Here is a 15,023-nt window from a genome sequence, read left to right as displayed (position 1 = left end):
CCCAACTGATTGTCTGAATAAGCAATGATTTACCCACAATGTGAGATAAAGAGGCAGCCTGTTTGTACCGACCAAACATAAAGGCACGTACAGAAAAAAGGGAGCGTTGATGTAGATTTTAAACCACTGGAGGGGGTGTTTTCTAACAAGATAAGTATTTCAGTCTTATCATTTGACAACCAAACTGGCCAATGAAAGCTGTTTCTGGTCAGTGGCCAAGCAGGCGCCACACAATGATGGCTGTGAACTTCTTGGCACTGATATGCTTGTAATTTCTCTTTTTTTCTTCTTGTTTTATACATTAAAACCAAAACGTTACTGTAATAATATAAGGTTAAAAAAAATTCTTAAAAAATGTAATTATAATAACTTGGTATTGAAGAGGAAATACATTTATAGCCCACACTTCATGAAAAAAATTAACTTAAACATACATTAAAGATATGGTTTGACATGTTCATTTTAACTCTCCTAATATTTGGGAGATATTGTTGTAGTCTGACGCTTCCCCCTCTTTCCTGTAGCATCCTTCCTTCGTGTTTCTTTGTACATGCCGTGGGACTGTACATCTTTGGCTGTTTGAAACCAGCTATCTAGGGTAAAAAAGGGCTGCTAAAACTTTGAACAGATGTTACCTTGGCAACAAGCTTGCTGTACTCCCCCTGTTCAAAGATGTCACTCAAATGGTTACACTCCCAAGAGCACATTGACTGCCACAGCTCACACTACAGTGCACTATTTAACTCGGTTTTTTTTCAGCTTGAAATCATGAGAATAGTGTAAGGGAATGTTTGAAACATAAAAAAACAATTTAATAATTGTATTATAAACAACAATAAAACACTATAGAACCATGGAAAATGTCTGTATGATAAATAAAATGCCACATGAACCAACACACTACCTCTAAGAACCAGCAGCATGATTCAGTACCTGCAGAACAAGCCATTTCTTCTCCTCCTCAAGTGACGCAGTCCAACAGAACAGACAGACTCACAGCCTGGCAGCAGAGACACCTCTGGGTTCTACTGATATGCAGTTATTTTAGCCTAACAGAATATGAAATTTGAAACCTAAAGACAGTTGTATTTGTAAAATCCTGAATCCCTAAATTGAGTTTCTGAATGTCACACATGCTATTATCTTTCAATGGCTCTGTGGAGCTCAGAGAATGTTAATGTATTATTGAATCAAAAGTCAAAATAAATGTCTTCTTGCCTAACTATTACTAAGCAATTATTTTCAATGGGTTTTGGGATTTAAATGACTACATTGAATTGTTGTACTCTTGACGACACAACAGGATCCTGAGTGGTATTTTGACTGGTCAACAGTTTGACAGGTACATTGTGTTACTGAAGGAGCATCTTCCCTCAGCAATGACAATGAGCATAGAAATAACCACATTTTGCAATCTCAGGATCAGCAGGATTTATGTTTTTCTTCTATCTCAAAACCATTTTAAAGAGGTTTGATGCCTTACCTAGAAAAATAAACTCATACAGTACGATTAAAGGTAAGAAGAAATCTTTGTTTATGGCATTTGCATCACAGTGGCACACCTCAAACCTGTTTTAGATATAAAACCTTTTGGACTGCCCTTACGAACTTACAAACGAGATTTAACAACAGACCTTTATGTTCTAATTTTGTAAAATAGGTCAACACTTAAAACAAATCAACATGTTTCAGCTTTGAAAGAACCTACAAGGAAAAGTAGGGGGGATTTGTCCAGCACAAATATTTGCATGACCATTTCAGGTGCTGTTAAATGTGGTACGGAGCAACCTCTGGGTGTCAGCACATCCTGCAATAGCACATCAGAAGATAGTAGATTGAGTTTCTGGTGTGATCAACTCAAGACACTTAATTTCTTTCTGCTAGTGACACACTGAAATGGCTCAAGGAAGGTGGAAGTAGTTCAAGACAGACAGCACAGAGAGCACTTGTTCAATAGGACCGACAAAGAATGGCCAATATCCATGGCTAGGGTGGACTTCCTAAATGTTCGATTGATCGTCCAAAACCAGAAGCCCTGGGTCAAGAGAAAGGTGGTGCCAAACTTACAGACAGGACTTGCGCTCAAACTATGATTTAGAAGAGTTGAAAAATGTCAGCATCTCTCCCTGAAGAACTGAAGAACTGTTTGGAGAGCAACACCACAGCTGAGTAGTCAGGTCATCTTTATTTATGTTGTCGACCAAAGTCTTCTACAGAGTAAAAAGGTAAAACATATAGTTATAAAAGGATATTAAAGAAAAAACACATGTTGGGATAAAAACAGCATAAAACAATAATAATAGTAATGGTAAAATTTGATATAACATTCTTATCATGAAGGGATCCCCTAAGAGATGTGTATTCAACATGGATTTAAAACATTCAAGAGTAGGGGCAGATGGTGGGCTGTTCCGCAAGTTTTGTGTTTGTGCTTGATCGCCCCTGGTTTTAAGCCTTGTTTTAGGCACATCAAGGAGCAGCTGGTGATGGACCTCAGAGCTCTGGCTAAAAAAAGGCCCAGAATCCATTCCCTCCTATAACATTTAAAACTGATGTGTGCTCTCCTTTGAAGGAATGAATCTACCCAAAGCAATAGGATCTGATGACATCCCTTGCAAAGCTTTCAAGGTATGTGCATATGATCTGACAGATGCTTTCACATGTATTATCAACCCGCCAAGGCACCAGTCTGTAGTGTGCACCTGTTTAAAGAAGTCCACCATTTTCACCATCCTTAAAAAGCCCACACTCTCACTCTGAATGGCGGCGGCTAAGCAGCACTCAGTTGAACCAATATGAAATGCAGGAAGTGACTCAGTGGTTAAATTGCTGTTCATTAATTTTAGTTCAGAAATCAATTCCATTGTGCTCCATCATCAAAATAAGGGACCAAAGGCTCCACACCATCCTCTGTGGACTGGACACTAAACTTCCTTAGTTAAGACCAAAGGCTATGTGGATAGAAATCACCTAATCCTCCAGCCTCACTCAACATTGGTGCTCTCCAGGGCTGCGTGCTAAGCCCTCTTCTGTACTCCCTTTTCAACCAAGAGTCTATGACCAGCCGCAGACGAACACTTATGATAATAAGTTGGTCACAGAGGGAAGGTCAGAGCCCTGACATTTTGGTAACAGAACAACAAGCCCCTTCTAAATGCCATCACTGCTAACTTTGGACTACAGGAGGCAATAAGGAGAAGGACACGCCCTCCATCCAATAATGAGACTAGAAGAGAAAATCTGCAGGTTTAGCTTCCCAAGTGTTCACATCAACAAGGAAATAATATGGATTCAGAAATATAAAGGTTCACCAGCATAGACTGAGTACTCTGAAACTTCTATTGGTATACGATTGAGAGTAACCAGACTGGCTTTATTGCTGCCATGTATTACACATGACTCTTTGAAGTATACAGTATTAAAACTGTACAACACATCGCAAGATGAAGCTTGGCTCCACTGATGACTTCAACACCCTATGGTGAAGAGGAAGGCGAATGGGATCATTAAAGAGGCCGTCCACCCGAGCCTCAAACTGTTCTGCTTGCTGCTGTCAGGCAGACGGTACAGCAGCATGCGGTCCTGCACCCCCACACTCAGGGACAGTTTCATCCCTAAGGCCATAAGGCTTTTGAACTATTGAGCTCACAAGCTCATCACTGTCACCAGACTTTCACTGTATAAATACTGATGTCACTCTATCTCATTTCTACTTCTTGCCTGGTTACTACTTCTTTGCAGTTGTGGTTGAATATTGTTGACATCTTTTTTTTAACTTCTTTATCTATACATTTATCTATATTTTAAGACTTACTTTGAAACTAACCTTCATATTTATACCTGTGAATTCTTCCCCATTACAGTAAACATATTTACAAGTGCAATTACTGCCTAATCTAAGACAGAATCCTAGAATCTGTCTTTTTATGACTTGTGTCTGAGAATCTTTTTTTTTTCGCATTGCCTGGATAAGCCTGACATTTCGGATCTTCCTTGCCAGTATTATCAATATGAAACGAGTGTACATATGACAATAAAGATCTTAAATCTCTGCATGTTTTTAGGCTGCCCTCAATGGCTGACACGGCCCACTTACATACTCATCAGCAAGACCTGGTCTGCTCTGCGCGCTCAGCTGCTTTGTTCCAGCTGATGTCATCTAAACCTCGTCCCTGCAGGGTTGTCTGGGGTAGATAAGACACCCCCCCCCCCAATCCCCTCCACTGGTCTCCTGCAGGAAAAAAGCGGGGCTGCTGCTATGAAGATGGATTACCCAGCTGGTGACACTAGTTCTCTCTGCCGAAGCCACGGTGGAGTGCTAACGCAATTAAGGCAATTAATCTTCAACAAAAAGGGTTCACAGCTACCTCTTATGATTATGCACCTTTTTACACAGGTGCATAACCAGACAGGCCTGCTCGAACACGCACACATTCACAGGCTGCATAAGTGTCAAACAAATTTATTTTATCTTGGTTTAATATATGCAACCATATCATGAAATAATGAATAGACAACAAATACAGCCCTTGTACTTGTCACACAGCTCTTGTTGAAAATTGTGTTTTCCATCATTAGCAGTTTACTTATTTGCAATAGTGGCCTGGTTTCATTGAAGCCTTGCGATTTTCAAAACAACCAGCAAAATAAGACACAGAACTGTAGTCTATACCTAATGGCAGTACAGCTGTTATCAGGCAGCAACTGTTCTAATGATTACCACAACGGATGCTGAACATTCCTATTATGTGGCATACATCATAGTGTGAACTGTATGTGTGTATGTCACAGATAAAGAAAAAAGGATGGATAATAGGGACGGAATTAAAAAGGAGCTTTGGCCAGCACAAGGCTTGGACATTCTCTGTAAACAGCTAGCACAATACTGGCAGACAAGACGGTCTGTCATTATTGCAAAACATTTCAATTTAATGTTATGCAGCTGGGTCTGATGAATTTTAATATCAAATCCGTGCTTATTTCTTCTTCATGTTGGAGCAGCCGCAGAGGTGGTCCGAGCCAAATATCAATTATAAAGTGCAAGTTAAAACATACTTCTGATCATCAAACAGACCTTTAAAGATAACAGAGTTAGGACTTTATCTACTAATGGTTCATTTGTATGATTCTCCTAACAACAAACTGAACTTAATGTCTGCACAGAATACATCTTGGAGCTACACCTGTAACAAAACGATTTCCTTTATTTTATTGCGAATGATATTTCATTTATTGCATGTATGTGTCTTTTATTCAGTTGATCATCATATGGTGTAAAGTTAGAAATACATCGGGGACAAAGACAAAGCATGCACTGATATAATTTTAGGAAAAACAAAGCATCACAAAGCCTCTCTTTAAAACTGGGACAGACAATGCCTTTTCATTTATCACTACAAGCGGACATCAATGCATGTCACACCAAAGACAAATGTGAAATCAATCTTAACTATGAATTCAAATCAACAGAAACAAATGGCCCAGGTGCCTGATAGGTTGAAGCGTGTGATGGAGGTGGCACAGGGCGAGTGAAGGGCACCAGTAGCGAAACCACTATGCAAATTCCCTCCACTATGTTTGACAAGCAACAACACTGCTTTGTATATATGCAAAGCCTGGCAAGACACTGTGCACACAGCCCTGCTGTCAGAGCACAGTCATGCAAGAGTGGTGACACCCAATGGATGACCCCTGTCTGCGAGGAGGCTACTGGGCCAGACTTCACACTTCATTTAGACAGACACACACAAACACTGACAAAAGTTATCACATGCAGCACACACAGCATCTCAGGGGTCAAACGTGGCAGGACACTGAGATTGCCGGCTGTTCCTCAGAAAACTCATCAGAAGTTGATGTGGGTTTTTTTTTCTCCAGTCTTTATCATCCCTGCTGAGGTGAAAAGTACTTGATTAGCACTTTGAATTCTCTCAGTGGCCGATCTGTTCGGCCAGCACTAAAGAGCTGGAGATAAAACACTGCAAACCTCATTAACCATTACTCAGTTAGGCTTCATGCTGCTTTTTCTCTTAGCTGGTCTGTGAGTATTCTCACCACATCTAAGGACCGCATCAAAATCTCTCCATGGACCGGCAGCAATAAAATATGCCACAGTGACGGGAGCCTTTTGGGTACCTTTGATTCAGCACTTTTAAATTTCTAAAAGTTCTCAGTTCCCTGGCTGTTGGAGTAAAAAAAAAAAATGATCATAAAAATCTTGCAGTCCATTAAAAATGTAATAATCTGCTATGTTGTGAAAGTCCAGTAAGTGAATTAATTCTAAAATGGAATATTAAAAGAAAAAAGGGGTCATATTTTATTTCGACGAGGTACAATAGAGAGAAAACAGGAACGGAAAGGTCCGCAGGTGGACTTGAACCTTGGGACTATTACGTGTACTTCAGCACCGTAAAGCCCTTTACAGAAAGGAACCCACTAAATTGAACTACTTTGTAACTTGTTAAGTTGTGGTCAAATATTTGCCGAAGTGTCAACCAGCTTTTCAACCGACAGCTGCTCTCCTTTGACAACAAGGCACTGTGGCTGCATTGGAGGGTACACAGTGTTCTTGTCAGTCCCAAGAAATAAAGTGAATATATGACGTAATATAAGCTGCCTAAGGCCTGTTGCAATGCCAGTTTATATAAATGTGTACACTATGTTGTACGGAAAACAATAACTCTCTTGGCATTATCTTTTTTTTTTTTAAAGCATATCTTGTGTGAGTGTACAGGGCTTTGTATGTAAAATGATAAATGGACTTAAGCTTGTTTAGTGCTTTTCTAGTCTTCTGACTACTCAAAGCGCTTTCACACCGCAGGTAACGCCTACACATTCACACACTGATGGCAGAGGTTTCTATGTACAGGGACCTTCAGAAGTAACTAATCCCATTCGTATACATTCTCACACCACCAACAAAGCAGCGGGAGCAAGTGTCTCACTCGAGGACACATCGGACATTTTAGCTGCAGGAGATGGGGATCGAACCCCGACCTTCCGGTTAGGGGACGACCGACTCTACCAAGTGAGCCACAGTACGTGTGGTAACATCATTACTCTAGTAACATTTACTACACGTAGGTTTAGGTTTGCAATATTTTAACTCAGTTAGAGTAAGATGTGTAAACAACCTTCAGGGTTCATCTTACTGAATGAACTTAGTACGAAAATAATTCACAGTACACTTCTACAGCCACGGCTTCAGCTTTATTCAACAGACACACATTTGCACAGCTGGATTACAGCTACAACAACTGCTTTATGGCAGCTGCGGTAACTCTCAAGTGACATACAACACCAAAAGCCAAATCATAACAAACATAGCCTGTCTGTTTCACAGCCGTGTCAGAAAGAGTGATTTCTGTAAACTATCATGCAGTGCAATGTTATCATATCATAACGCGTTGGACTGTTGGAACCCTCCCCCTTTTTTCACACCGCATGAACTATGAACTCTTTTAGTTCCCAGAACCCCGCTCAGAGGAACCTTTTAGCTCCTGCTTCAGAGTAGGTACCTTGGTGGTGCGAATACATACAGAAAAAAGAGGGCTTAAAGCACAAGGAGAAAGACAGAGGGGAAAGACAACGGGCAGTCTTGCATCATATTATTCGCTAGGCGTGTTAGCACACGTCTATGTAACGATACAAGACTGCAGAAGATTAGCCTGCTAATAACAAAAATAGGGACTGGAGATATGCTCCTATTAAGTTTAATGGAAGGGGAAGGCTTCCACAAGCTGATGGAATTTGTCGAGATTGGGTACAAGTCACCATCACGGTGAACAACAGCTACGAGCTGATTTGCAAAGTGTCAACAAAGTGGCTGTTACTACACACTAGTGGACAGCTCTCACCTCCGAGTCATGAAACCATCACTTGTCAACACCACAGAAAAACAACGTTTTAAAAAAAAACTAGAGATAAGCAAGTAATCGAGTACGCATTCATAAGGTAAGGTAAAGTGAGTACTCAAATATTTAAATGAGTGTAAATGTCCATCCCTAACATAGGTGTCTCCTTCTTTTTTAATATATGTTTTACTGCTTAGTTTGGGGATTTGAATAAAGGAGATGGTGAAAAATGGGTCACTCTTGTCATTGGAGAAAACCTAAATTGAATGTTAAATATTCAGAAATGACAAGATGTTACATCTGGAAGGTAAGAGGGCTTTTTAGCATAACATGTGATTGAATTAATCCACATGGAAAAACCCTCCAGGTGTCTGTACCTGGTTGAGAGTAATGAGACCACATGTAAGGAGAAGTCCAGCTCTCGTCAACAGTGGGGTACAATAGGAAAACAAAAATGTGTAAGCGTTGTGTTATACCTGTTAGTTTCTCGGAGTGGTTCGCTGCCCTTCCGCCACGAGACCACACCCCAAGGCGACATCTTAGGCTTGCACTCGACAAGCACGTCTCCTCCCACCTTCACAAGCGTCTGGCTCCTCAGTTGGTTGTGAGAGAAATCTGGGGCAACAGCTGAGACAAGAGCAGAATATTAAAGCTGCTGTTTGTAAAAGCCTCACATCTCTTTTCCTCCAAATGATCTCTGATTATTTTTTCAGATACCAATGTTTAACTGATATTATTAACTGTATTTGCACAAGATGATAAATGTGCATTTATGCAATAGATAACTTTGAATTAAAAGATTATTTTCTGAACTGAATATTAACAGATTATTTATTGTGTGAAATGTTGAACAGTTATACCAACATTTGATGAAGAAGTGGGTTAAAGATTCCCTTTTTTATTTTCAGTAGAAGAAGAAATGTGTTGTTTAGCTGTCACCAGTGATCATTTCCTCATCTTACTCCTCCAAGCTATAAAGCGCACACTCTTTTTTTGCCCTTTTCAAAAGCTGTGAAACTGTCAGATACTGTCTCTTACAGCCCTTTCACAATCTCCACCTTGAGTCTGATCAGTAAATTCTCTTGTGTGGAGTAACTTGCTCAGGCTGAATTGGAGGATGAATAGTGAATGAGAGCTGCCTCCCGCCCCAAGTGGAGAGTGACAGGCCTGACGTGGCAGATGGGCGAGGCTGGTGAACAGAGCAGCTCTGGCATACATCACTGTCAGTCGGACGCATTCATCCTATAATTGATGCTTTTCAATTAGTGGCCGATGAGAGAGAGGCCGGAGGTCATCCGGCATAATTGAGCAGCGAAAGAAGACAAAGCAAAACCTGACAACAAATACGGACAAATTGCGCAAGTCCTCCATGCAAACACACGTACTGTATGCACGCATGCATGAAAGGGCACATCAACACACACACTCACACCAAGCTCGTGCCTTACCTATTACTCGGAGTTCCGCATTGGAGTAGACCTCAGCGTGCTTATTTCCAGCCACACACTGGTACATTCCCGTGTCGGTCAGGGTCAGACGACTGATTGACAACGCTCCGTTGGCCACTTGTATCCGTTCCTTTGGACATAGAGACACATGCCTTTAATATGCCTTATTCCCAGTGGTTATCTGCAGAAAAACAGCCCACTAGTGGGCTTATGAATTATGGTGTGGAAGTGACAGACATGGCAATAAATCTAGGTTTTCATCACTAATGGAGGGAAAGGCTTGGGTGGATCGAGGCAGGCTAGCAGAAAATGACCCTAATCAATCTGCATGTTTATGAGAGTGAAATAAAACCATGGCCTATTTATATCTCTGACTGCACCACAGGGTCTGTTTCTCCTTCAGAAGCAGGAGGAATGAGAGGAAGGTATATCATAACATCTGAAGAATAATGTGTAATGTGAAAATTGCTTTTCTGATAAGTGTGTTACATACATACTAAGTGCTTTGTGCATGGTCAAGCCGTACCTTCTCTTCATCTGATCAGACTATTATTTTCACAGTCCTGTGGGAGATATCTGGCCTGTCATTAAAACTAAGATCCATTTCAGGACAGCTGGGCGTGATGAGCCAAAAACTCAGTTGAACCAGTGCATCAGTTCGACATTTATCCACCAACACAGGTTTATCTCTCTGAACTTGGGTACTCGCTCAACCCCTTAACTACAGCATTAAATCCTCGAGCAGTTTTCATACATCTCTATGCAGCTGTGTCAGGTTCCACCTCCTCATGCCCTTCATCTCCCGTGTTTTCCTCTGGCTCACCCTTAATGTCATTACAGCCCATTTCCGTAGGGGTTTTTGAGCGGCCTGAACCCCAGTCACGGGGGATTAAGGTACTGTCACATGAAAAGAGAGGCTGTCCTCACTGAAAGATCAGAAACTAATCCTGTGTTTGAGCAGGTTGTGTCTGAATTTCCATAACGTTCAGCAGCTCCGGATGTACAGGGGCGACTATCCCTGATGGCAAGGGAGGAAAATGGTGGCGTATATCAGTCTGTGCAGGGAAAGCACTCTGGTTTACAGCTGCTATTAATTAAGCATGACGTTCCTCTCAAATCAGCAGTTTTTCATGCAGGGACCTGGGGGAACCATCTGTACACCTTCTGCTCAAAGAAAATGATTGGCAATGTCATTTGCCAAAAACACTTGGTTGATTGGTTCAATATAAAGCAGCAAAAATAAGTAAAAGAATGATTGGCATACAGGCACAAAAAACAAAAAAACTTTTATGGTTCAGAAAGTGAGCTCCTTGGGTCTAATTGCCACCTACAGCTTTGTTCCTTAAATTGCCTAATTAAGAAAGCCTTCATAAAAATTATGCTTGAAGTTTTACGGAGGAAAAATGCAAACCATCAATCCATGACTGTGGTTACACTTTTATTCTTTCTCTTCTTTGCACAAACTTATTTGGAATAAAAAAAAAAGAAAAAGCAACAAATAAGCATGAAATTGGTCGGACAGGTCTATTTCACTGCCCTTCATCTCAACAGGGAACTAGTGCTCACCATAATATACATATAGACATGAACAAAGCTCAACAGTGGGTTTGGAATAGTGTAAAAATAATGGCTCTGATCTGAGCCTGAGTTCTCAATGGAGCTTGAATGAACAGGACACAGAAAAAAAAACATCTTTTCTGTCCTGCACAGGGATTACATCAACTATACTTGAAATTCAAAGGCTTTCAGGTTATTTCAAACAGGGAAAACCTCAGTTCAAGTACACTTTTGTCAGCTGTTTGTACAGTATAGTGGTCCCAACCTCCTCTAAATGGACCAAATCCTGTTTTACGGTGGAGTTTCCCCTTAATTGCGCAGCCACTTAATCCTGCAGCTATTGTCAATAAAAAAAAAGAGAGAGTGAGGTCCTTTAGCTGAAAACAGCTCTAGGAGGGCTTTCCAATAAACCACCGCTGTTTTGAAATAGGGCAGTAATAAAAAGCATTACCAGGAGAGAAGAAAAAAAACAGGAGTCTGGTAGTCTGTAAACGCTGAATGTGAAAGAGTCCTACTTGTGGAACACAACACCGTATCCAACAAAGAGCTCGATACTTGTAGAGTACAGTACAGTCTGAGAGGCACTATTATTAGAGTGAAACACTGGAAATAGTTGAGGTTCTTTAATATTTCAAATGACTGACATTGAATAATTGAATGCACATATAGTCAGCTATATACGTCAGGATCAGGGGTTAAATTGGGCCCGGGCAGTCACAGGCTCAGCCCCAGCACAGAGGGGCTACAACAGGATGGGCATGTCAATCATCAACATTGGAACAGGATGGGATTGGATTAAGTGCAGTGGACCTTGAGACTATCAGTCCCCACTGCATCATACAACTATCGGGTTAGAAAGGCATGGACCAAACACAGTTACAAAGATTGTGATCATCCCAGGAGGAGAGCCAGGATAAGAGAAAAGGTAGCACAGCTCAGACCTAAAAGAACTCGGAGAAGAGAGATTTGTGGTCATCCAACTTTAATGATGCACCACTCCGCCTCCTCCACCTTCATCATCATAAAAAATGATGTACATAATAACAGTTAAAAGTATTTCCTGATGTTGAACGTTTCCAAGCAATTAACTGCTTAATTTGTTTTTTAATGTGTAGATACATTCAGTGATAGCCTCTTAATAGTGCTGCCTATGAATAGCAACAGTGTTCTTGACTGTTCCTTTACAATAAATCACATTTTGAAGGTTATTTGAAAAAAGGAGAAAGTTGATCATCTTGGTATTTGAGGGGAAATGTGTAGGAGCAGCAAATGAGAACTTGGAAGACTGCTGGAAGGGAAATTATTTTACATATTTCACCAAGAATTAACAGTGTTTTTGCTGCTGACCTCCTGCAGTAGGACCTCCACTTCACAACTGCTAAAGTTTCTTCTCCGCTAGAAACTTCGGTGCTCTGCAGACACAGTTTTCAGCGCTCCATCAGGCATCTCCACAACCTTGTTTTTTTTTTCTACCAGCATGCAAGTATGTGTGCCTGCAGGGCTCTGCACTCATGCCCTTTTATGGGCACTAGTGGGCGGTTACCTATGCTAAATAGGACGCTCTTTTAACTGAAGAACATTAGTAGACGGAAAGGCTTCTCAAGAAAAAACGTACTAAACTTCTTGGACATTGGTGATAGACGCCCAATGTCTTTAGAACAGTCCACTTTACTCTGATTTACCGGGACTATTAGAGCTATGGATGACAAACAGTGTAAAGGTTGGCAATGTCCTACACTTAAAGTCAAATAAGGAGACACACATATGTGCACCAAGGGCAACCAGATAAGACAGAACAGCCTCCAAAACACAACGAATCCCAATTTAACCCCTGATCATACCCTCAGGTATCTCCTGAAATGCCTACTCCACTCCTCTACAGATATGACACATACATTCTTGTTATTTTCACCCATTAATTGCTCTTTTCTGCTCGAAGTTACTAAACTTTGAAGTACATTTGAAAAAGGTCTAAATTGATTCACTGTAATGAGTGACAACAAATTGTGCATCCTCCCCCCACTTCTCCTTACATCATTGACCTTTCCCTCTTCCACTCATTACGCCGCTGTGGTTAATGGTGGCATTTCAAACAATGTAACACCTTGGCTGAATAATCCATTTACCTATGCGACTGGAATGTATTCATATATTATGCCTATGTTAGAGGAATTATGCTGCATCAATATCAACATGTTAATTGTAACCTTGAATCTCCCAGTCATTGAGTTGAATCAAGAAGGCTCTTTTTTTTCAGCTGTATTTTTTTTAAAGTATTAAGTTTCAGAATGAATTAAGAAGGCAGTAGAAGGAAGGTTACATTAACTATTAAAATAATCTGATGATACTGTATGCACTGCAAATTGCCTGAAGAAATTCCTAAATATTCAATGTTTATTCGAAAGGACCTTATAAGAGAAAGACAAATCTGTTTTTCACATACAAAAACAGATTGTCTTTAAAAAAACACAAGGGTTTTGTTCCCATATAAAAGGCTTTGATAAAATGTGAGCCACTGGCTAAACAGATTGTTGATCATTCTTCCATGATTTCAAGCCAAATTTGTTTATTATGAGAAAGAGGCTTTGTGACGAGTGTTGCCTCTGGTAAAATACGAACAGGCTGTGTTCATTGCAATGACATGTATAACATTCCAGCACTGATCGATATCCTCTGGTGTTTTCGTTGCCTTTTTTGCATAATGAAGGGAATTAACATAATGCCTGTTTATTTATCAGGTGCAAGCTGTGCTTGAGATCCCAATCAATCTTTTCCAAACAACCTTGGCAAAGGATACAATATTAAAAATCAAATTTGATGAAGGGGAATTAAAGCTTATTTTTGCAAATGCTCCCAACAGTGTTTGGTTTTAAAGATATTTGGGATGGGAACCACCAGAGGCCCCACGATACGATATCACAATACTTCAGTCACGACTTGATATTATTGCGATTTTAAACATTTTCCATATGCGATACAATATATTGAGATTTTACTTTTTTAACTGCATATTATGTCCACAAAATTAAACTAAATTAGGAACTGGTGTGTCAAATAAGAAAAAAATCTCAGTGTATTCGTCTCACTTTAGTCTTTTTATTTCTACACATTGGGAGTCAAGCCCACAGACTGACCAACAATGTGTTAAAAGTCAAACCCTGTAAAAGGCTGCGTGCACCTCCCAATCTGAACTGATAGTATTTCAGTGTAACCGAACTTGGACGTTAATTTTTAACAATGCAACTTTTTCCAAATGAATTGTGCAACCCCTTCAGTAATTAAAAAAATAAAAAACATGTTTGTTATTAGAATAATAAAAATATTCATAATTGGCTGCCATGAGACGATATACTATTGCCAAACAAAATATTGCGATTCTTTGCTGTATCGATTTTTTCCCCCACCACTATTAGATATACAAGTAGGCAGGTTGTTGGCTCATCTCTCATCATTGCATCCATGATGGAAAAGCACTGGAGTCAGGAGGGTTTATTAAAGTAGGATATTCAATCGTTTTACACGGATTCTTACTTTTAGTCTTTGGTGGCAGAGGACTAATAACTTGACACGTAGAATGGAGATTTAGCAGAAGATGAGAGTAGTTCTTCACCGTGCTTCCCAGACTAGCATAAAATACTTGGCTTGTTTACAGTTATGTCTCTTAGAACAGGAACATTTTGTGGATGAATAACAATATTTGCTTCCGAGGAGGCCTTGTATTATAACGAAGTCAGGCCATAATCCATCAGTCAGTTAAGCTCAAACCACCAGCAAGAGATACAGCTTTAAAAAATACAGTGTGTTTTTTCCCCACATTCTTGATTCAGCGACAACAACTATCCAAGAAACAGCTCTAGCTGTAAGTCTGTGGAATCCTTGAAAGCACAACATTATCTTCAGTTCTGAGGACATGCTAGCACATGGCATAACACTGATCTCACCTCTGTAGACTCCAGGTTCTCTCCATTTTTCATCCACCTGTAAGAAGGCTTCGGCTTCCCTGTGGCTTTGCACTCCCACACCAGCGAGTCATCAATAAGCTTCTGGACATCTTGCGGTTTCTCAATGAGATGAGGAGGTGCTGCAAAGATTGAATATGTGCAAGTTAACAGAAGTCGTTGACATAGAAATTGTGATACATGGAAAAAACACACGGCAATAAGAA

General features: G+C 40.3%; 1 protein-coding gene across 3 annotated transcripts in view; it reads right to left on the bottom strand.

Moving 5' to 3' along the window:
• LOC132977034 (contactin-4-like) overlaps positions 1-15,023 on the bottom strand; it is a 163,515-nt gene that overhangs the window by 40,128 nt on the left and 108,364 nt on the right. For all 3 annotated transcript variants that reach the window (XM_061041381.1, XM_061041383.1, XM_061041382.1), the window contains exons 9-11: positions 14,800-14,939; positions 9,302-9,431; positions 8,330-8,480 (exon numbers count right to left, since the gene is read on the bottom strand). In XM_061041381.1, coding sequence (XP_060897364.1) covers positions 8,330-8,480; positions 9,302-9,431; positions 14,800-14,939 — 421 coding nt within the window. The remainder of the gene's footprint in view (positions 1-8,329; positions 8,481-9,301; positions 9,432-14,799; positions 14,940-15,023) is intronic.

Source organism: Labrus mixtus, chromosome 7 (assembly GCF_963584025.1).
Source record: "Labrus mixtus chromosome 7, fLabMix1.1, whole genome shotgun sequence".
NCBI classification, from domain to species: Eukaryota; Metazoa; Chordata; class Actinopteri; order Labriformes; family Labridae; genus Labrus; species Labrus mixtus.
Note: the sequence above shows the minus strand (reverse complement) of the source record. Positions and strands in the feature narration are given on the sequence as shown.